This window comes from Primulina huaijiensis, chromosome 14, assembly GCF_012295235.1.
Source record: "Primulina huaijiensis isolate GDHJ02 chromosome 14, ASM1229523v2, whole genome shotgun sequence".
NCBI lineage: Eukaryota > Viridiplantae > Streptophyta > Magnoliopsida > Lamiales > Gesneriaceae > Primulina > Primulina huaijiensis.
The window spans coordinates 3383091-3404031 of NC_133319.1; the positions used below are offsets into that span (position 1 = coordinate 3383091).

Genomic DNA, 20941 nt, shown 5'->3' on the forward strand with positions numbered 1-20941 from the left:
TAGCAACCCACTATAATTATATGAAAAATTTCGATTTTTTCCTAAAAAAAATAATGACATTAATTTCTTATATTTTAAATGCTGAAGGGATTAGAGATGGAGAACATTACAAGTAGGGTTGTTTCGATAAATGTGGAAGTATTGAAACTTGATTTAGTCTCAACGAGTTTGGTTCACTCGGGATATTTTTTTAAAACAGTAAACCACAATTTAAAGGAAACAAATCACTCACTCAACTCTATTCCCTGTATGACTACTTAGCTAGAAACAAAGTATATGCATCCAAGAAAACAAGACTGTGGTCACAAGAATAACATCAAATAAAAGAAATATATCACCCAAAATTTATGCCCCTACCCATCTTCGGGATTATTTTCTTGTCCCGAAACGCCAGGAAGCAGCATGGCTCCTTCACCAGCAACATTATCCTCAATCATAGATGCTTCGAGGCTCGGCAAGTCGTTCGGCTTCTCCAGAAACATATCGAAAGGAAGAGTAGCAACGTTCATCAATGTTGTCAAGCTCATCCCATTATCCTCGGCAATGACATCCTCTTCACGGTATGGATCGCAGTTCAAATCCAATCTTCCCTTTTTTGCCTCTTCCGTAGGCATTCGATTTCCATCTTCATTTTCCTGATGATGGTTCATATTTAGAAGTGCATTTCCAGCGATGTCGTCTTCTTCTTCTTCCTTCTCGAAACAAATTTTGGCAAGAGCGGGCTTATCTTTCTCGTGGGCGAGCTCAGCTTCACGTTCTGATTGTCTCTTCTTCTTACGCATCATTAGAGTCTTGAACCGACGTTTTACAGTTGAACAGACATTGCATTTACACGTAGGCTCATGCTTTCCTTTCCCACTCGGAGGCTGGATGCAAACAATGCAAGAGCATCCTGGCCGGTGTCGAGGATGTCTCGTGGTGGCACCAGTAGAAGACTCTCCAATGTCACCTAGAACTGCAATGGTAGCCAACGCATCTAAGCCAGATGGTTCCCCTTCTTTTGACACATTATCTGAAATTTTCCTCCTCTTAAACTCTGGAAATTATGCACTAACAATTCAGCATCGTACATGAGAAAAATTATTTGGTTAAGTAAACATATAAAAAATGGTTTACACCTACATATAGAGACATACAGGTTAACAAAATAGAAAATTTCCCCGATTACTTCATAGGTTTAAACGACCACAAAGGAGGGATTTTTTCATGGAAGCAAGCTTATAATTCATACCATTGTTACAGGTAAAGAGAGCTTCCAGATCCCGTGGACTTACATCGTCTGCAGCTGAACATGAACACCTGAAGCAAATAAACAGCTCATCGATAAGTTTCCCTTTGCTCCACCTCTGATGGAGCAGTAAAGGCTCAAAATTACTGCTCTGACAGACTTAGAAACATATAGAAAAAAAAAAGGTATTAATAACTTGAATGACTTAGATGATTCATACAGTCTTAAGGGTACGGAACTGGATAAGAATTGTACAATCTTAAGAGTTTTTCATGTTAAGGTTGGACTGAATCACTTAATCCCATTCTAGTGTCGTGAACAAGAACCCGAACGATACACAAATTTGATTTTTTCTGCCTTTAGCGTCCATTTTTGTTGATGCTTGAAGTTTTAGGTATAACCATCCAATTTAAAAAAACTAAAAACATTCAACTCAAAAAAAAAATTATTAATAATAATAGCTCCGCATTGGCCTTAAACATTTCTAGTATAGATTTATTCAAATATGGTCCCGAGAATACATGCTCGAAAGTTAAATTCAATATTTTTATCTATATCGAACCTCTCAAAGTACTAACCTATTCGAGTCCCATATATTATCTGAACAAGTCCACTTGGCAGAAAGAAGAGCATGAACGGGTAACCTTCGCCATTTTGAGCAAATGTCGCATTGTGCAAGTTGTTCCTGCTCTCTGATAAGATTATCGAACATTGTTATTAATAAACGTGCAAGAACAAAAAGCCTTCAGCAGACACTAATTTAAATTTGAGTCTCACTCTTACGGAATAAAAAAATCCTTAAATTTTTACCCCGAAAGCCGAGAAGTGAAAATTGTCCTCTTTCCAAAAATTGGTGGTTCCTAATAAGCAACAGAGAAATAATCAGTACAAACTATTACCGAAGTAAAAACAAGAAGCTGAACCACCTAACATTAACACTTGCACCAAAAGTTATAGATGATAAAAGTATAACTCAATAATTTGGAAGTGAAACAGCCGAAGCATCATGTTTCAATTGTTGTGCCATGTTAATAGATATACAAAATAACGGGAGCATTGATGCAATACAACAGAATCCAAAGTGAAATCTGAACACCATAACCATAGCAAAATAAAAGTTTCATAATCTTACACCTCAAGACATGAGCACCATTTACTAAAAGACCATATAGGATGAATACATGAAACTTTTCTTACATCAAATTCTTCGAATTCAAGGTCCTCAACCAAGACAATTGTTGGCTTGGCAGATGGTGAGGGACGAAGCAATTCTTGTGCTTCTTCCCAAGTAATTCTCAGCTCCAGAGCATCATCATTGTGCATTAGAAGCCGTTTATTTTTTATGTTTCTCAACTTCTTCTCAGACATAGGATTACTCTGCTGCATGGAATCATCAGATGTTCGGCCTCCAGTCTTCCGAATTTTGGGAAACAAGATCATGTCATTATCATAGGTGTAAAATCAATCGAATCGAGGAAAAAAGCAAGTAATAACTTACAGGAAGCAAGGTGTCAGTAACACCAGAATACGACGTTTCTCTAGGAGAATTACCATTTGGAAGGATGGTCGCATGGGAATCCTACTTGTTTCGCAACAACATTCATGTCAGCAACTTAAAATAATCAACAGGGTCATGCATAAAATGCTTACCAGCACATCACCGTTATTTGTCGCCTTCCGACATCCTATCACGAGCTGACCCCCAGGATCTATCCGACTAAATGTCACTGCTCAAAACACAAACGATGCACAGAAATATAAATTTGTCTCCATCAAACAGTTTGACAAATAATCATGGATGGTAAATACTATTTAGTAATTAAAAAAAATTATATAATTATCCAAGGATATACCTATGTCACCGGCTTGTACTTGCATATTTTGGATGCAAGGGGTAACACCCTCTAATACATACATCCGGCTGTTATTATTAGGCCAAAATCTAAATTGAAATGTCCAATGCTTTCCTTTAATGTCCTGAATCCTTATAGGTATGCCTTCTGATTGATTGATAGGAGGAAAATATGCCTGCAACAAAGATTATTGTGATGGTGATTACCGAGGTTTTGTCATTAGATGCTGAAAACACTAAGCAAAAACACAAGACTAACTTCAGCACAGGCTTTAGGAAGGACCAAGCGACCAATTCGGCCAGCATCACTTGCACTCAGGATCTTCTCAAACAATGGTACAATCGAGGATTTCAAGCTGAAAATCTACTGTTAAGGAAACTCTTCAGACTTTTTTTTCTTCACAAAAAATATGCTTCAGGAATAAAATAAGAAACAAATAAATTATAGAGGATACTCTCCGGATAATTGCTGCAATTCTTGATCAGTGATCTTAGGCCAGTACCGAGGAAGCAGCTGAGTCCGGCCACGCACATCAGCTGGAGTCCTAGCAAAACGTTTTTGTGTGATATTGCCTTTATTTGTCTCTGGACCAGCTGCAGGGCTATGCTTGACTGGCTTTGACAATGTTTGCTTTGTACTTTTCCCATGTTGGAAAGAACTTTTGCTCTGTTCGACCCCTTCAATAATCTCTCCACGAAAAGGCAGAACTGAACTTGAACTACCCAAAGGAGTTGCCAAAGCGAAGTTTAGGGATTGCTGAGCCAGAGACTCAAATGTATCTTTAACTTCTTGTTTTGGTCGACCGATATCTGGTTTGAGAAAAGAAGATGAAGAACTCTGCTGTCTGAGATTTGACATGCATTTTTGGGCGTCCACGGTTTTCAACATGGATTCTTCTCGTCTAAGTTGCTCGAGCTTCGAAATAACGTCATTTGCTCCCACAGCCTTCGTCAAATGAAGAAGTCTCTCGTTACTAAATTTGTCGTCATTTCCTTTATTCTCAGTAACTAGAGGATACACATCCTTTACACCATTTGTCATGAATGGGCCACTGGGAAGATCACCAGGGGTCTGCATGAACGATTCACGCATAAGCACCATGGAATCATCCTATCATCTCATAAGAGAAAAAAAATATTCAAAATTAATCAGACGATGGATCACAATTAAACAGGATTCAACTTCAGAGGCTTTCAAAGGAACAAATTCATGAACTACGAAAAAGACAAGAATCTCTACAAAATGTGAACACACATAATGTTAAGGTTATTGATACAAGAGAAACGGTTTTTTTTATAAAATGTCAATTCACAATACATGCAATCCATTATTCAGGAATTCGAAGAGGACAGGGTGAGATGGAATGAAATTTGCAATCTCAGAAAAATATCAAAAATTTAAAAAATCTGCATATCCATACCCACCAGATTGACATCTCAAAATAAGTGCATTTTAGTTCTTGCATTTTTAGCCATGTTAAAGCAACAAAACCTGAACTGGTTGCACAGGTTGAATTTCCAAATGCTTTGCACAGCTTAGGCAACTGATACCTCCAAAATCCATGTATTCGTACTGATACCTTGAAGCGGCACACCCGCAATGGATGATCTGTCATGCCAAACGACAAAAAGATACACACACACACAAAGATTAAAATAAATAAATAAATAAATAAATAAAATTAATTAACACATAAGAACTTCTTTAAAAAGACTGAATATTATTATTACCTTCCCACATAGTCTGCATTCCCGCCAACCAGATTCCTTAAAGTGGAATGTCTCACAGAAGACTGAATTATCATACGATAATCTGAATCCACATTAGGCCATATCACAACACGAGCAGACCACACAAATCAACTAACTGATTAAGTGAAGAGAAACTTCTTTGATTCCCAGAAAATATTTAGTCGAACACAACAAATAGATACAGGATATAGACATCATACACAAGAACTCGAGCACAGCCAGTGAAGTATGTATATGGATGAAAATATACACACGCTCAAGAACTCGAGCACAGCCAGTGAAGCGTGTATATGGATGAAACTTTGATCTTTCAAAGATATACATTCCATATATATAGATTTAGCTTCTGAGCCAATTTAAATACAGATTATAATATAATAAATTTTTTATTTGGAAAATTCAAAATAAAATGAACAATCACAAAAAAAACCACGAGGAAAAACTGCAAAAAAATTGGGAGAAGGCAAGGGAACTAAAAACGGCAGAAAATAGAAGAAAAATTCTAAAAATAGGAAACACACGAATGTCAATGACAACGAAGAAAAGAAAAGAAAAGAAAACACTGATACCAGCAGAACAAGAAAAACTCTACAGCGGAACGATATTTTAGGAATTAATATCTCACATCCCCAGATTACCCCCCAAGAACTGAAATCAGACGCGGTGGAGGCGATAAACTGTATGCAAAATTGAGAAGGGTCAAATTTGGTATTCAGAAATTACCCGCAGTTGTAACAAAGCGTGGCGAATCCTCCTGATTTCAAGCTCCAACCTTTCTTCCACTCAGACGACGTCGTAGTACGGCACGCCTCATTCATGCAATTCTTTGACCCCATTTCTCGCAAATTTCAACTCCCCAACTCAAAATCCCTATTAAACCCAAACATAAAACATCGAAATCAAAACCCTAGAACCCCGTCAAAAAATGAAATCTTGCTGACCCAGATGGACAAAACGGAGAACTATTCGAGCAAATCGCCATATCGAAATAAAAACGCGGAACAGTCCCATGTACCTTAATTTTTCAGAAAAAATCATGTTCCACTCACCTTGTCCAAATCAATCAAATGCACGTAAACATCTGCAGGCCGAATCAAAAACCCACGTCACCAATCTTCTAAATCACAAACTGGAAATCGAAGATTGAATCTGAGATTCAAAAAAAAACAGTCAAAACGGGGGCAGGCGCCGGTATCCCCGTCGGTGGTACTACTGATTCCTGATGTGCCAAAATCAAATCAAATTAATTAAAACAAAAATAGATAAACAAACGGATTAGGCATAGAGGTGTGTGTAGCAGTGTAGATACATAGACGTGTATGTAGCGTTAGCGTGTGCGTAGAAAGAGAAATAAGGGGAGAAATAGAGAGAGAAAAAGCGGGCGGCCGGGCATGCAAAAGGGAACAGATGCACAAAATGCATGCACGACACTTGAAGACAGATGCACTAAGTGAATGCTTTTTAATTCGCACACCCAATTTCTTCTCCTTCAAAAAAATTATGTATGAATTAATATGTTTTCAATAATTAATAATAATAATAATAATTAGTTAATTTCGGAGTTTTTACTGTTTCTAGGATTTCAGACAAGCGATACGATGAATTTCCCGTCGCTTCTGTATCGTAGATTCCCACGTTGTCAACGTATCACATTTACACTATATATATATATATAATTTCAAATCTGCAATATCTATAAATATAAGTATATATAATCCATGAGACGAGTGAATTATATTCGTATTTACAATGATAAATAATATTTTTGACATAAAAAAGCATTTTTTTTAATAAAAAACTCAAATAAAAAATATGTCTTGATAAATTGACTTGCTATAACATAATAATATATTATTTAAGAATTAGGTTTTATTTGTTTTCCCAATAAGAAATCTTTTCTCCAAATATATATTCAATGAAATATAAAACATTCTACCAGTCGTGAGACCAATTTTGTTTGTTAAACAGATTTTGTGTGTTTAACTCGTTTTGACATACTTGAGACCCTAATTCGTGATCGATCGATCGATCCTCGTGGCTGGAAGAAGCCCTGTAATTTGTGCTTTTGAATATTTATTATTATTATTATTATTTCTGGTAAAAAGATTGTATTATTATTTGATAATCAATTTTTTCTATAAGGTCAAAATATTATTAATGGGTTGTACGTGGTAGGCCGTGGGATCAATGAATTTTAGCATTGAAATTTGTAATTTTTTTTAAAAAAAAATTATATACACATATGTATAAAATATACGTACGGTTATAAACACATCAAAAGTTTGTAACTATTTTAATAAAAAAAATTAATAAAGATTAAAACTATGTATTTGATTACTACCCTTATTATAAAGGATCCATAATTTATCATATTTTTCATAAAGTCAAGGTATATTTTTAATAGTTTTGTGAGACGGATCTCTTTTTCGATCGAACAATAAAAAAATTTTAAAAATAATATTTTTTATGGATTGAACGAAGATATTATATATATCTATATGAAGAGACACCTATTTCTTAATGTTGGAGAATCAGAAAACATGGAAAGTTATTTATGGAACATTAATAATGATTTTTATAAATGAAAAAAAAAAAAATCATTTTGGTATACATTCACCTAAATTGTCTACTTTAGATAATTTTTAATTAAATAATAATATATTAGATATATTAAATTTCAAACGAATTGTCGCGATCACCGATTGTACACGTGTCATTTTCACATCAAATGATTGTAACAGACGTGACGCCTAATTTTGGAGGAGAACACCACAACATAATAATAAAATTATTAATTAAGCGATATAATCCTATAATCTATCGAGATTTATATATATATATTATATATATATATATATATAATTAAAATTAGATTCATTGATGTGTATTTAGTGAAAATATATTGCATGCATGTTTAGAATTATAAGATAATATATCGAATCCACGTAAAAACAAAAATTTAAAAAACATGCTAATTATTATTGAATTTTAACTATTATTGTCGTGGCAACAATTGTAATTATTAGGCAATTAAAACAACAACTGTCATGCTACCAAATTAAAGGTCCATGCCCAATACAATTAATTTTTGGTGGGGTTGGTGGAACTTATTATATACGTAAATATTATGTTAACTTTTAGTATAATATGACTTGATTTAATTTAATTGTNTATATTATGAGATATTATCGTTGTATAATGCATTCAAGGTTGATATGTATCCTTATATTTGGAATCCATATTTAATGATGTAAATGAAACAAGACACTCGAGAGTTATTCGGAGTTTAGTTCAGTGAAAGCTCTTTCGACAATCGTATCGAGTCGAGCTTGAGTTTAAGTATATTCAGCTCATGAACTTGCGCGATCTCGAACTCGGCTCGTTTATATGGCTCGCAAGCTTGAGCTCGGCTGTACTTTATTTTTCGCGAACATGTTTGTTTATATGATTCGCTGACTCGAGCTCAAGTTCGTCTCGTTTATATGGTATGAGCTTGGATTGTCTACATGTTCGTGTATGCTCGTATAAATGGTTTACGAGTTTGAGCTCGGATCATTTGTTGTATGCTCGTATAAATGGTTTACGAGTTTGAGCTCGGATCATTTGTTGAGTTGACAAATAAAAATACTAGTACTAATGTGTTTGGAAGGATTTGATTAATTAAACACAAGACCTTATTGAAATAAATATGGATTTATGTCATTTAGCACAATTGTATTTTTGAATTAATTTGTAGATCGTTATACTAAAATTCTCTTTAAAGCACAATTAAAAAAAAAACCATAACAATGCACCAACTTATAACTTTTCTCCCAAAAATTTATACTACTAAATCATATACATGTTGAGTAGATTTACAAATTATCGTACTAAAAGATTATTTAAAAAACCAGCATAACCCATAAATAAATCTTAACAAAAACATACCAACTAATTCATATAAAAAGATTGAAAACATTAAAATAATATGAACTTGCATTAATAAGTTGAACTCTATGGTAGTATCTCTTGAAGGGACAATATCTGGGGCATGTATTCATCATTTTCAGTTGAGAAATCATGATCTTTGAGCATAGAATCTATTTTGTCCTCGACAATCATGTTATGGAGATGATACATGCTTTTATTTTATGATTTAAATCAATTGGATCTCACATACGAGATGAACCTCTCACTATATGTCAGCATGCTTGGAGTACATAAAATGCTCTCAACATCTTTTCTCACATCCTCTTGATATCATGCAAAATAATAGGTTTTTGCGTGAAGGGATGAATGATGGTTTTCACAAAGGCAGACCGAGATTAATAAATATCATCGACAAGATAGTGTATTCATGTTGTACTCGTTCTTGTTCTCCTAAAACCACACCGAGAGACTTCACTCTTTGCAAGGTTTAAGAACAAATTGGATCTCTATAGCAAATTAATGTTGTTGCTAGATCATGGTATGCCGAAATATGCATATCAAGTTTATAAATCTTTCAATGCAATAACATGTAGTGTGACTGAATGTTCTTTTTGGGTGTCCATTTTGAAATTGTCATGCCCAAGATTTCGGACAATTCTTTCAAGCCATGTACATGCAATCAATGCTTACAAAGCATGCCGAGAAATCCACTTTGAAAATTTTCAACAGTTAGTCGAGCAACGTTCTCAAGTATTGGTTGCCTCAAATATTGTTCAGAAAATATATCGTACACCCCTTGCAAAATATTTACAAACATTCCAATGTTGTCAATGTACATATCCTTAAGTATTCGTCAACAACATCGCACACAACATAATACGAAAGCATTTAGACTACAACGGTAACTTTCTGCAATGATGACAACTCGAGCTTACCAATTGCGTCCTTCCGTTATACAAAGTAAGACACATTGGTTTGTAAGATTCCCCAACTCTAAAAACAATGATCTCCTCATTCAGAATCTCCTTCAAAATCTCGCTCAGTGTAGACGGGACTACTGATGAAGTAATCTTTATATAATCTCTCAGTCCTAACAACACATTCTCGATTTTTTCTTTTCGTTTGTAGACATGTGTGCTGCGTGACTCTCCCAATTGAAGCATAACGACGATGCACTCCATGTATTTAACTATTTATGGGTTGGTGGTCATTTTGTTGTGAAGAGAAATTGATCGACCATGATAATATAGTTGTAATTTTCATCCTCCGATGATGAAGAACTCGTGTACACATGATAAATATTGAAGAATATTAATTAAATTGTATTGAATACTATATATGGAAAAATATTGAAGATTATGTGTAAAATAAAGAAAAAAAATGAAGTTTATTTATTGGCAAATGTTTGGATTTTGAAAAATATAGTCATTATGATTTTTTTTAAAAAAAATATTTTTCTGATTTATTTTTTTTTACAATTTTTAATATTTTTAAATTTTTAATCGATTTTTTTATTAAAAATTAATAACAGCTAGAAAAATCTGGCCGTTCAATTTTTAAAAATAAAATAAAAGAGATGATTTTTTAAAAATATTTTTCTGATGTATTTATTTTTTTTTACAATTTTTAATATTTTTAAATTTTTAATCGATTTTTGTTTATTAAAAATTAATAACAGCCAGAAAAATCTGTCCGTTCAATTTTAAAAAATAAAAGAAAAGAGGTGGACTTCACCGTGTTAAAGATTTTCGCGCGAACCCACTCGCATGTCCTTATAATATTGTTTTAAGGATAACATGCAATTTTTTTTTTTATAAAAATAACATTTTATTTATGCACGCATTTGAGTTTCAAGAGAATAAATATTTATGAATAGGTCTCTTGTGAGACGGTCTCACGAATCTTTATCTGTGAGACGGGTCAACCATACCGATATTCATAATAAAAAATAATACTCTTAGCATAAAAAGTAATACTTTTTCATTGATGACCCGACCCGTGAGACCGTCTCACAAAATACGACCCGTGAGACCGTCTCACACAAGTTTTTGCCAATATTTATTACTAGTTTTCCGAAAACATGTAAATAATTTTAAAGAAATTTGGTGCAGTGTGTTGACCAAATAAAAATGAATACATACATTAGCTTGATTTAAACATTGACGTGAAATTCATTAATTGTACTCCCCGTCAAGCACAAAAAATGAAATTATTTAATGAATCATATGAATTTGTAAACAACGACTAAGATTACTTGCCCAATAAAAAATAAGCGATGGTTGAGTGATTCATTGACTGACCTTTTCCATTTTCCTCAATAAAATTCCCGAAAGCGAATAATAAAAGCATATTAATTGATCAGGAACTCAAATGAAAACTAGTTTAAATTTCATACAACAAATTTTAAGATATATAAAATTTTACCAACGCAAAATTGATTTCGAATGTTTCCGTATTCCTTAAATTTAATTATTTTATGGGACAATTTCTATTTTAATCTTTCAAGTTTACATTTCATGTGATTTGTCAATGTTAGATTTTCATCCACTGACATAAATTTTTTTTTTGTTTTGGTCATTTTTCATCTGAAACCAATAAATCTATTACATATGGCTTACTTAGAACTGATACTCTCATACATGACTTTATAACAAGAATAAAAGATATATTATATATATTAAAATCTATCTATGTAAAATAAAGAGAAACGACAAGCTTTTTCTCTCATTTTGAAATATTTGATGTCATTTTGCTTTAATTCTCATTTTTTGTTGTTTAGTTTTATTTTGATGTATATAATATGAGTTTATTCTCGCTACATGTTGGGTGCAATAATTGTCCTTGTTTGGTAGAGCGATCGAACTGTGGTTCTTGAGCTGCTGTGCGGTTTAAAAGATTTGAGTTGCACCATTACCACCAGCTATAGCTTTTGGTAAAACGGTAAGCGCTCGGTCTTATAATTGGTATCAGAGCCAAGGTCACGGGTTCGATTCTCATTGATTGCAAAGAGTGCAATTATTGGGATGAAGATTGTTGGATGCAATAATTGTCCTTGCTTGGTAGAGCGATCGAACCGTGGTGCTTGAGTTGCTGTGCGGTTTAAAAGATCTGAGTTGCACCATTACCACCAACTATAACTTTTGGTAAAGCGGTAAACACTCGGTCCTACACTACATAAGTTACGTAGAAAAATATTGATGTCAGATAAATACTATTCGAAAGAATCAATGAATTTTGGTCAAAAAAGACTAAAACAATAAAAAATTTCGTATGGGATGGGACGAAGACGGAAGGCCCAACAAGAAGAATGTCTATATAATTAGAATTTGGAAGAGCATCCAATAATTGACCTTGAATTAATTATGCATAAAGATTCTACAGCTTGTCATCGATCACGAGCACTCTGGCACGGGCGGTCACAAAACTGCCTTGATATAATAAATTTATCTTCGAAATCAGCAAATAGTGACAAAAAGCTTAGGCAACATGTGCATTGCATGCATGTATTTTATTTTACAAACAAGACTGTCATCTATAAAAATATCGATGATAATTATTGTAATACAATGGATAGATATTATCGAAGATAAAAACGATGAATCTACTTATCAAATACCTTTTCCAACCATAATGTAATGAATATTAAATCATGTTATTATACAAAATATTGGATATGCCTAAAATTAACCCACGGGTGGCGGATCTAGAAAACCCTGGGAGTGGCTTTATAATGTACTTGTTTTTTAGAATGCTTAAAAGGAGGGAAAAATGCCGAATTTTAGAAAAATATACATAAAATTTCAAGTTTTTTCATGTGATACCCTTCTGCTAGATCAATCCATGCCCAAAATCAATAACTTTGCAGAAAAATAACAAGAGATATATCAATCAAAAGGAGTTTACGAGAAGACGAGAATCTGTGAATCATTTGAATACGATGGAAATCAAATAATGTTGTTTCATTGCATATATATATTTTCCCGATTGTCAGAAGAAAAAAAATTCAACTCTATTTCTCTGGAAATATTATCTTATCCAGAACTGATCATTTTCATCGGTCGTCAATGCATACCAGGGGGCGTCATCTCGCACGCTATGCTGTTTTTTCAAGATTTCTTGGTTGCATCACCCCTCACTGAACGCAAAAAGTTAATCACAATGAAAAGTTCACAATTGAAAGAAGAAATATACACATGTACATACATGTGTGTGTATGTGTGTGTGGGTGTGTGTGTGTTGCAAATACTTAGTATTGTGTATTAATGAAACTAACCTGCTGTGGAAGAGCATGATTCTTCACTGTGCATGAAGAAATTAAATTTAAATAAGTTTTACGGGAATAAAATGAAATCTTTTATTTGTCGGACATGAATGACAAATGTTAAACCTCAGCCGACTAATCTCTCTCGTGTCCTCACTCGCAAAGCAGGTAGAGGTATCTTTATCTTCATCATCAATTTTAAAAGTAGTATACCTGCCATTATGCAGAACAAAACCCTTAGGGAGCACTACTTTAACGTAAAAATTCTTCCGATAATTTGAATACCCACCTTGTATCTGAAATTTTGAAATCAGGATAGTCTTCCGGTATTTTGTACTTTGAATATGGAAGAAGTGTATCTGATCAAATGAGAAAAAGAAAACATAAATTTTTTAACGAACTTCAAAGGGGAAAAAGAGCAGCATCAGATAGTATCGAGAATTAGTATTCTTACTGGAGAAGCTGATAAACATAAAATGAGAAATGAAGGGGAATGGATTTTTTAAGAAAAAGAACGAAACATTTGCTATCGAAATTAAGGAAAAATGGAGGAAGTCGAAAATGCTATAGAGTTGAATTGGAAATATAATTTCTAAAGGATTGCTACAGGAATGAGAAAACTGAAACTTGGGATTAAATTTGCTGGTGGTTAAAAATGTTGTTTGTTTTCCCCATAATTTTGCCCTAGAAAAATGTTTAGGCTTAGTAATAACTGAGATGGAATGCAACTATTTTACTACACCAAAGTATACAGAGAACCTTTGTTTTTCCAAAAACCAGACTTCCTGTGATTTTGTATCATAGATCTACAAAACAATGCAGAAACTGAAGAGAACTCACGCAAAATTTAATAAATCTTCTTTGATTGGTAAAATATTTCCGGCAACAATGAAACTTATAGTAAGAGGAAAATCCGTCGACTTTAAAAATCGTGAGGGGAAAAAATTACCTGCCATATCAAAACTTCGATTTTGTTTGGTACTGAACCTGAAGTCACAAGAAATCCTGTCAGTAGAATACATATTTCAGACGAATGGAGAATATATTTACATGAGGCGGACCGGACCTTCTAGTCTGTAGATTCCAGTCTTCAAATTTGAAATCTCTTTTCCAATGGTTATCAACATCGAAATGATCATTAAAACTGACGTCACTTGGATCTGCCCGACTATTGCAAAATGATTCATAATCTCCCAATTCATCATCATTGCCATCTAAGAAGTATGGACCTATTGAATAGAAAAAGAACAAATGTTCCCAGTGATATCATTTAATATAGTGAATCCTACCTAAGCAAAGAGAAATTGGCTTGGCCAATAAAAATATGATATGTACCAACTCTTTGCGTATAGAAGAAAATATAACACGACATAGGAAAAACCTCGGTCATTAAGCAACCTAATGACCCAACTCAACAAAATAATTACAAGAAAAAAAATCTGAAGCCCAATTTTCAGATAGTAAATACTAGTAGCAACGCCATTGTCATGATGATGCCTTTCTTAAGAGGCAGAATGTCATTGATAACCCCTTAAAAAATTACAAGTTAAAGGTAGGTGATAGTTCACCAGTAACAATTGATTTCAAAGAGCATGTTTCAAATGATAAAGAAAATGTCATTAAATTAGAGTCAAAGACGATTAGCACTGTACACTTATATACATGGTAAGTTGGTCAAAAATTTCCAGGTGATCCAAAAGCATTCGACTATCAATTCAAAGTGCAACAAACGCAGATTCAACTTCTCTCAAGATGTTTGATAGAGTCCACAAAAAATAAACCATGGACCCAAATACTACCCCTTTTGGCTACACGAACTTTTAGATTCTTTTGATCTGAAAAAATTAAACCAGATGATGCATGCTCAACAATTCCTCATATATCACTTCAAATCATAAGTAAAACAAAGAAAATTTGGTTACAAATGAAGAGGTATATCGAACAACAAACACTACCATTCCAAATGATTCTGCCATTTTCTCGGCCAATGGAGAAAAGCTCATTCTTGCTAAAAACACCCTTCAAATCACTTCCATTCCGATAGAATGGAGAGGACTTTCTGAAATTTAAGAATTTTGGATTTGGATCACCAATTATATTCACCTTCTCTGTTGAGCAGAAAGGGTATTTTCTAGAGCTGGCAAAAGGTGAAAATTCAGAATCTTGCATCATGACGTCCTGTAGTTTATCCATTTGATGTATTAGTCTGAAAGTGTGATAAATATACCCAGAAATACTGGAGTTAAAATAACTTGGCAGGTAACATGTAGAATGTCAGCAACTGCAAATATTTGATAAACCAATGACAAAATACAAAGGTATATAAAGTACATTCACACAAGAAGTGATTCTTCTAAATGGCAGTTAAGGAGGCCTGAATAATTGGAAATAATCAAACATTGGTCAATCAGTAAATTTCGCCAATTAAAACTTAGACCAATTCCCACTTCCTATTAGAATAAAAATTCACCATATTTTGGCTCAAAGTTTAACTCACAAGAAAATTGATTGTGTATATAATTTCAAACCAGATGATATAGACAAGAGCTTTAAAATAATGAAAACAAAATTTAAATTGTCGGTTTGCTTAACAACCAGGAATATGGTTACTATCGTTGACTTCTTCCTGCATGGCTGAAGACAGAGAATTTTAGCTGACAGTATAATCAAGTATTTACCAGGAGCTCCAATTAATACATGCTGGTAAACACATGTTGAGCACCTTAGCAGGTGCAGGTTAAATAACACAAGTGGAAATGGCATTCAATAAATTTTATGGGCATGCTAAATAGCTTAGAATAAGAATCCGGCCCTGCACAAGGATTATACCTGGGACCTACAAGCACATCCGATTTTGACCCCAGAATTATTTATATAGCTGAAAATCGGAGATATAAATGCTCACCATTTGGAACCCAAGATCATCAAAACTATAATCCATGTGTTTGGATGCTGTAGGTTGTTTCCAGGATTTTTTTGGTGAAGAATAACCCTTTAAAAAGAATCTGTAAAATTCAGCAAAAGATAAGAGGGTAGTAATCAAATGGATTATCGGCAAGGAATTATTTTAAGAGACGTAAAGGGCCAGTATATGATTATATAGTGAAGGAGAAGTACAAGAATGGAAAAATTAATTCATGCTATGGTTCCAAACAAACACTCCTTAAGTAGTGTGCAGTGGGGGAATCATGTGAAGAGCTTCTCAGTTGAGAGATACGAGAATGGAAAAATCAATTCATGTTAAGGTTTCAGAATCCACATGCGACAAAATCTGTATGTACTGCTAGAAATCTCAGGATTTAGATCACAGAAACCATGGCTAGAAGATCAAATCTAGACTTGACAGAAAATTCTTAAATTACACCCCGTTATGACCTCTTCCATCAGCAATTTCACGAGATTACCTCCCTGGTGTCTTTGGTGACTGAACTGGAGTTTGTGCCTCCACTTTCCCTAAACCTGAAATGAACAAGATATGTATCGTTATTAATGCATGCTAAATTTATAAGGCCCACTAACGATTCGAAAGATCATATAATTTTCATAGAAAAAAGGATTCCTTCATAGTTTGGAATTACAAGTGAGTTTATCTGCAATAACACAATCCTGTAAGGTAAAACTCTGAAGTTTTGGAGAATGATTTATCTAATGTGTAGACAAAGGGACTACAAAGCAAAATTGCCAAAATGAAACAAAATATTTTATCTTGGGAATGGGAGGCGAAGAATATATAGTGTATCAAAATTTTCAGACAGCATGATACAAAATTTATAGCATTTCACCCAATGATAAACAAGAACTTTATCATTCAATAAATTATAAAAGCAAACCTTCAACTGAAAATGCAACATGAGCTTCCTGTTCATGCACTGAAGTTTCTTCTGCATTGCTGTTTGTTCCACCATCGCCAAGCAAATCCATAACTGACATCTCTGGGAACATCAAACAAGATGGAAAATATATTCCAGCTGAGTATCGCATACAAAATTTTTATCGTCAATATTGCAGCAAACAGAGTATCGATGATAATGGCATGAACACCCTCCTAAGAATGACTCTCCAACATAGACATGACTTTCGTTTGACAGCCAACATGGAACATATGTTCTTTGGGAACAGTAAAGAAACTAACACAGATCAATTGATGCTCACGCTGTGCAGGGGACAATATGGAATGATCAAATTTGTTGTCATTCCCAACTAAATGTTCTTTTGGATCAGTTAAACGGACCAGAACCCTGTGAAGAATTGGGTGTTAATTCCTTCTGGATAAGAGGATTTTTCTTCAAACAATAGCTAGGAAACATAAAACATGATGCAGCACAGAAACCACAGAAATGATATTCCACATAAATTGTGTCGACTACCAACATAATAAAGTAAACAAGTCATTGTTATGATGTAATAATTTAATAGATACATAAATTATTAAAATTGCAACAAATTCATTAACAAATTCCAAAGCATGTATGTGATTCACATTTAAACGCACTCACTTCTTTGATTTTCCAGTATCTGAGTAGTGGCTAGTTGATGTTCCTGAGGCTGAAACAACAGAGAATGACGCTAACCCAAAAGACAAAGTCTCGATAAAACAATAAAGCATTTGACCTAGTCGGACGAAAAGAAAAACGAATTAGGATCAGAAGCATACTTTCTTCTTTTGGTTCAGATTGATTTACTGTGTCTCTACCAGTGTGAGTAGATGGGAACTGGTGGGCGTACTGATGATGGAATTCGAAACCATCATCGTCATTTGAGTTATCTCTTGCTTTTGAAGATCGGAAAGAAATAATTAAAACATATCAGTGAAAATTTTATGTAACAAATTAAGACACTTGCTAATTCCAACAATATATGCATCATCAAATATGGGTGCATTGAGCGCAGTCATGAACCAAAATGTCAAAATTATTTTTAAATAGTTGTACAGCTTATGAAATTCAATGATGTTTAAGCAAGCCATGTTGCATATGCAACTGCCAAAAAAATGGTATCAGAAGCATGGAACTAAATATATACATCGAACCAAATAAATCCAAAAAGAATCAACAATAAAATGGAGACTATTAGTCATCAGCAGCATAGTGTAGATACAAGAAAACAAAACATAACTTCTACTTTTTTATATAAAAAAAGTAATGTCAATACTCAACTAATTGTTGACTCAAGTGACAAATAACTATGAGTTACACTCCTAACAGTCCTCATCGACATCAAATAATGAGAATCTCTGAAAATCAAGCATGTAAAAGCACAAAACGAAAGTATCGCAAATTACCGTTCAAGCTACTGGTCTCGTTCTCGTAAGCTCTAGATGATGCATTTACCAAACTAAGTATGTCAAGTGATCTATTATTTTCACAATTTTGACTGCACGAAGGTTTTCCATCAACATAGCCTTCTGATCCTGCTGCCTGCTGCTGCCGTTTCCTTTGTTCAAAATACTGCCTTTGCCTATAATTTTTTTAAGTCAAGATCAATTTGGGACAGAATATATTCACTCCGCTCCACATGGAAAGTACTGAGAATTTCATTTGCTGAAAGATCAGCATGAAGAGAGAACAAGAAATCGAAATGTTGGAGAGAAAGTTTGCACCTTTTATGGGTTGAATTTCTTGACTGCATTTTTTCGCCATGAATCACCCGCATGAAAACAAATGCTAATGTTAAACTCAACCAATGAAACAAACTACGAGACAAAAGTTGCAACATAACGCAAGGATTGCATCAATTTCTATAATGTAAATTAAGCAACAGGAAGAAAAAGGCATAGCACAGGAGAACTAAAAACATCTGTTAGAGCAAAATGAAGTCATGCAAATGCTTCATTGCGATGAAAAGAATTATCCCTAAGTGCCTCTTAGATGATACAGAACATTCATGCTGGCTAGACTAAACTAACAAGTATTGAGAGAGCTTAAACTGTCAGATTGGACAAAGCTTTGATGACCAAAACTTGGCTCTAGTAATAGTAGCCTGTAAAGTGGGGCCACCTCTATCGGCCGACCTTCATACTCTGTGCATTTGTTATATGATAAATCCTTGATTTGATGGTCTTTTTGTCATTATGAACATATAAATTTATGTTGTCAGTTATTGCAGTGTTTTCAGTCATTTATCCAACTTAACACGAGGTACAATTACCAAATATGAAAATATCTCAAACAAATTACTTATACACCTTGTATGAATGGTTGTTACTTAAATAAATAGTCATAATTTTTTTTAAAAAAAAAAACACTCGTAGGTTCAGCTAGGAGTCCCCAAAATAGTGAGCTTAAATGCAAAGAAGTCAGCTGATCAAAACTCACAGTTGCCACTTTCCGCCTTGATCCACCCATCCATTGTAACATTGTGTACCATACACTCAGACTCAACTAAGCCACAGAACAATTAAAAAGAAAGAAAAAGAGAAAATGTCATCAGCAATGCAAATCATCATAGAAACATAATGTCATGAAACATCAATCTGAGGAGGTAACAGCTGACCTTACCTGCATCTAGGGATTCAGATATAATGCTGTCCAAAAAAACGTAACCGACAAATCTATAGATATAACACTGATTAACATCATCATGATTTTGTAGATTATTTTACTTTATTCAACATAACGCTAAAATTAAAATGAAAGAACAACTTATATTTTGGTCGATGACAGGAAAAATTGTAAAACTAATGATTCAACCACAGCATAAACAGCAAGTAAGAAATTGAAGATAACTTGAGAGTGGTGAAACCATTTATACGCTTTGAGTTATATCAAACAAATGAAAATTTATAATTTTAGAATCTAATTGAATATATAGGCAAAACTAACCGAATAAACAAATGATGAAACCATATGCATGTGAAGTAGAGTTGTCTCACCTTCTAACTGCTAAACAGGATCATATAATGGTTTATCAAAACGCGAACTCATCTACATAATACCTAATTACTAATCAGAATCAGAAAATCCATCACTCAAAACTCTCGATAAAAGGTAACATAAAAAGCGTAAAAGGAAAGTGACGATGAAAATGGAAAGAGGCACTTGGAAAGAGCAAAAACATTTGAAATTACTACCTCTGATCCTAGATCAGACGGAAAATGGAGATGAATTGCGTAGAGTTTTCGGATGAATTCGATGTTCTTCGGGAGTCCGTAGTGATCGGCGGCTTCAGAGTAGCGCAAGGTAGAGATAGGAATAGCGGGAACGCATGAGTTCGGAGTCTTATATAGCTAAGCCAACCAATACGCACGATTTGCTAGCAGCTTACGTGGAAAATTTTAAAAAATAATTAGTATCGTACAATATACAGAATAATAAAATTATTAAGTATGAATATTTAAATAATTATATAAAAATATTGATATAATAAATTTATTTAATTATTATATAAAAAAAAATTTATACCGATATCATATTTTTTACTATCTTATTAAATATAAACAACATATACAAACTGTTTTTAGTATCACGTTGAATTTCACCAAATTTTTCCTTTTATAATCCTAAAATATCCATCCACACTTAATATCTCCGAGCAAATCATCTCACTCACAAATTCTCAACTTTCTCACCACTTTTTACGATTTCCAGCATTTTCAAAACTCCCTCGAAGCAACAAACTAAATAAATATCCAATCTAAAATCAACACACCCAAATGAGAAATGTAAATTAACCAAATAATTATCTTAAAAGTATTTTTTGCTTTTTTCAGTTCATATATCAAAATTGCAGTGTAGTCACTCATTATTTCTTATAATTATATTTTGATCCTTATTTAAATATAAATCAAATGAATTATAAAAATATTGTACAAGCACGCAACACGTGCATCGATACACTAGTTTAAATAAAGATAACAATCATGTCATCAAATTAAATTATTTATAATTGAATTTGATATATTGATCGAGTACAACTGTAATTAATAAAAAATATTAAATAC

At 33.5% G+C, this 20941-nt stretch overlaps 2 protein-coding genes across 13 annotated transcripts; both read right to left on the bottom strand.

Annotated features, from left to right (window-relative positions):
• Positions 1–101: 101 nt before the first annotated feature.
• On the bottom strand, positions 102–6294 carry LOC140956971 (B3 domain-containing transcription repressor VAL1-like). Of its 4 annotated transcripts, none has more exons than XM_073413982.1 (14): positions 5882–6294; positions 5556–5702; positions 4812–4893; positions 4573–4689; positions 3536–4191; positions 3340–3436; positions 3082–3256; positions 2879–2955; positions 2727–2807; positions 2426–2641; positions 2039–2088; positions 1807–1920; positions 1232–1299; positions 102–1012 (listed from the first exon to the last, which is right to left on the bottom strand). In XM_073413982.1, the coding sequence occupies exons 2-14, from the start codon at positions 5666–5668 to the stop codon at positions 354–356; spliced, it is 2505 nt and encodes an 834-aa protein (XP_073270083.1). In that variant the 5' UTR covers positions 5669–5702; positions 5882–6294; the 3' UTR covers positions 102–353. The 4 variants fall into 4 exon arrangements, with proteins under 4 accessions (XP_073270083.1, XP_073270082.1, XP_073270081.1 ...); XM_073413981.1 differs by having other exon boundaries at positions 102–1036; positions 5848–6293; XM_073413980.1 differs by having other exon boundaries at positions 102–1036; positions 5882–6292.
• A 6284-nt stretch (positions 6295–12578) lies between these two features.
• Positions 12579–20240, bottom strand: LOC140957784 (uncharacterized). 9 transcript variants are annotated; one of them, XM_073415170.1, is made up of 19 exons: positions 20072–20240; positions 19874–19943; positions 19500–19525; positions 19317–19382; positions 18602–18624; positions 18284–18459; positions 17657–17773; positions 17499–17547; positions 17155–17240; positions 16833–16934; positions 16407–16461; positions 15908–16007; positions 14958–15180; positions 14069–14231; positions 13952–13989; positions 13292–13361; positions 13129–13215; positions 13015–13040; positions 12579–12876 (listed from the first exon to the last, which is right to left on the bottom strand). In XM_073415170.1, exons 3-19 carry the CDS (start codon positions 19503–19505, stop codon positions 12848–12850), a joined length of 1416 nt encoding a protein of 471 aa, XP_073271271.1. In that variant the 5' UTR covers positions 19506–19525; positions 19874–19943; positions 20072–20240; the 3' UTR covers positions 12579–12847. The 9 variants fall into 9 exon arrangements, with proteins under 9 accessions (XP_073271271.1, XP_073271272.1, XP_073271278.1 ...); XM_073415171.1 differs by lacking the exon at positions 19874–19943; XM_073415177.1 differs by lacking the exon at positions 19874–19943 and having other exon boundaries at positions 19495–19552.
• Between the last annotated feature and the right edge of the window lie 701 nt (positions 20241–20941).

Excerpts from the sequence above, each read along its gene's own strand:
- LOC140956971 (XM_073413981.1), bottom strand. The coding sequence starts at position 5,668 with ATGGGGTCAAAGAATTGCATGAATGAGGCGTGCCGTACTACGACGTCG. Across the intron at positions 2,808-2,878 it reads CAAATAACGGTGATGTGCTG|GATTCCCATGCGACCATCCT; the intron begins GTAAGCATTTTA and ends CGAAACAAGTAG. Across the intron at positions 1,921-2,038 it reads TTCACTTCTCGGCTTTCGGG|AGAGCAGGAACAACTTGCAC; the intron begins GTAAAAATTTAA and ends TAATCTTATCAG.
- LOC140957784 (XM_073415171.1), bottom strand. Across the intron at positions 18,625-19,316 it reads CAAGGCGGAAAGTGGCAACT|TCAAGAAATTCAACCCATAA; the intron begins GTGAGTTTTGAT and ends GAAAAAATGCAG. Across the intron at positions 17,241-17,498 it reads GATACTGGAAAATCAAAGAA|GGTTCTGGTCCGTTTAACTG; the intron begins GTGAGTGCGTTT and ends AATTCTTCACAG.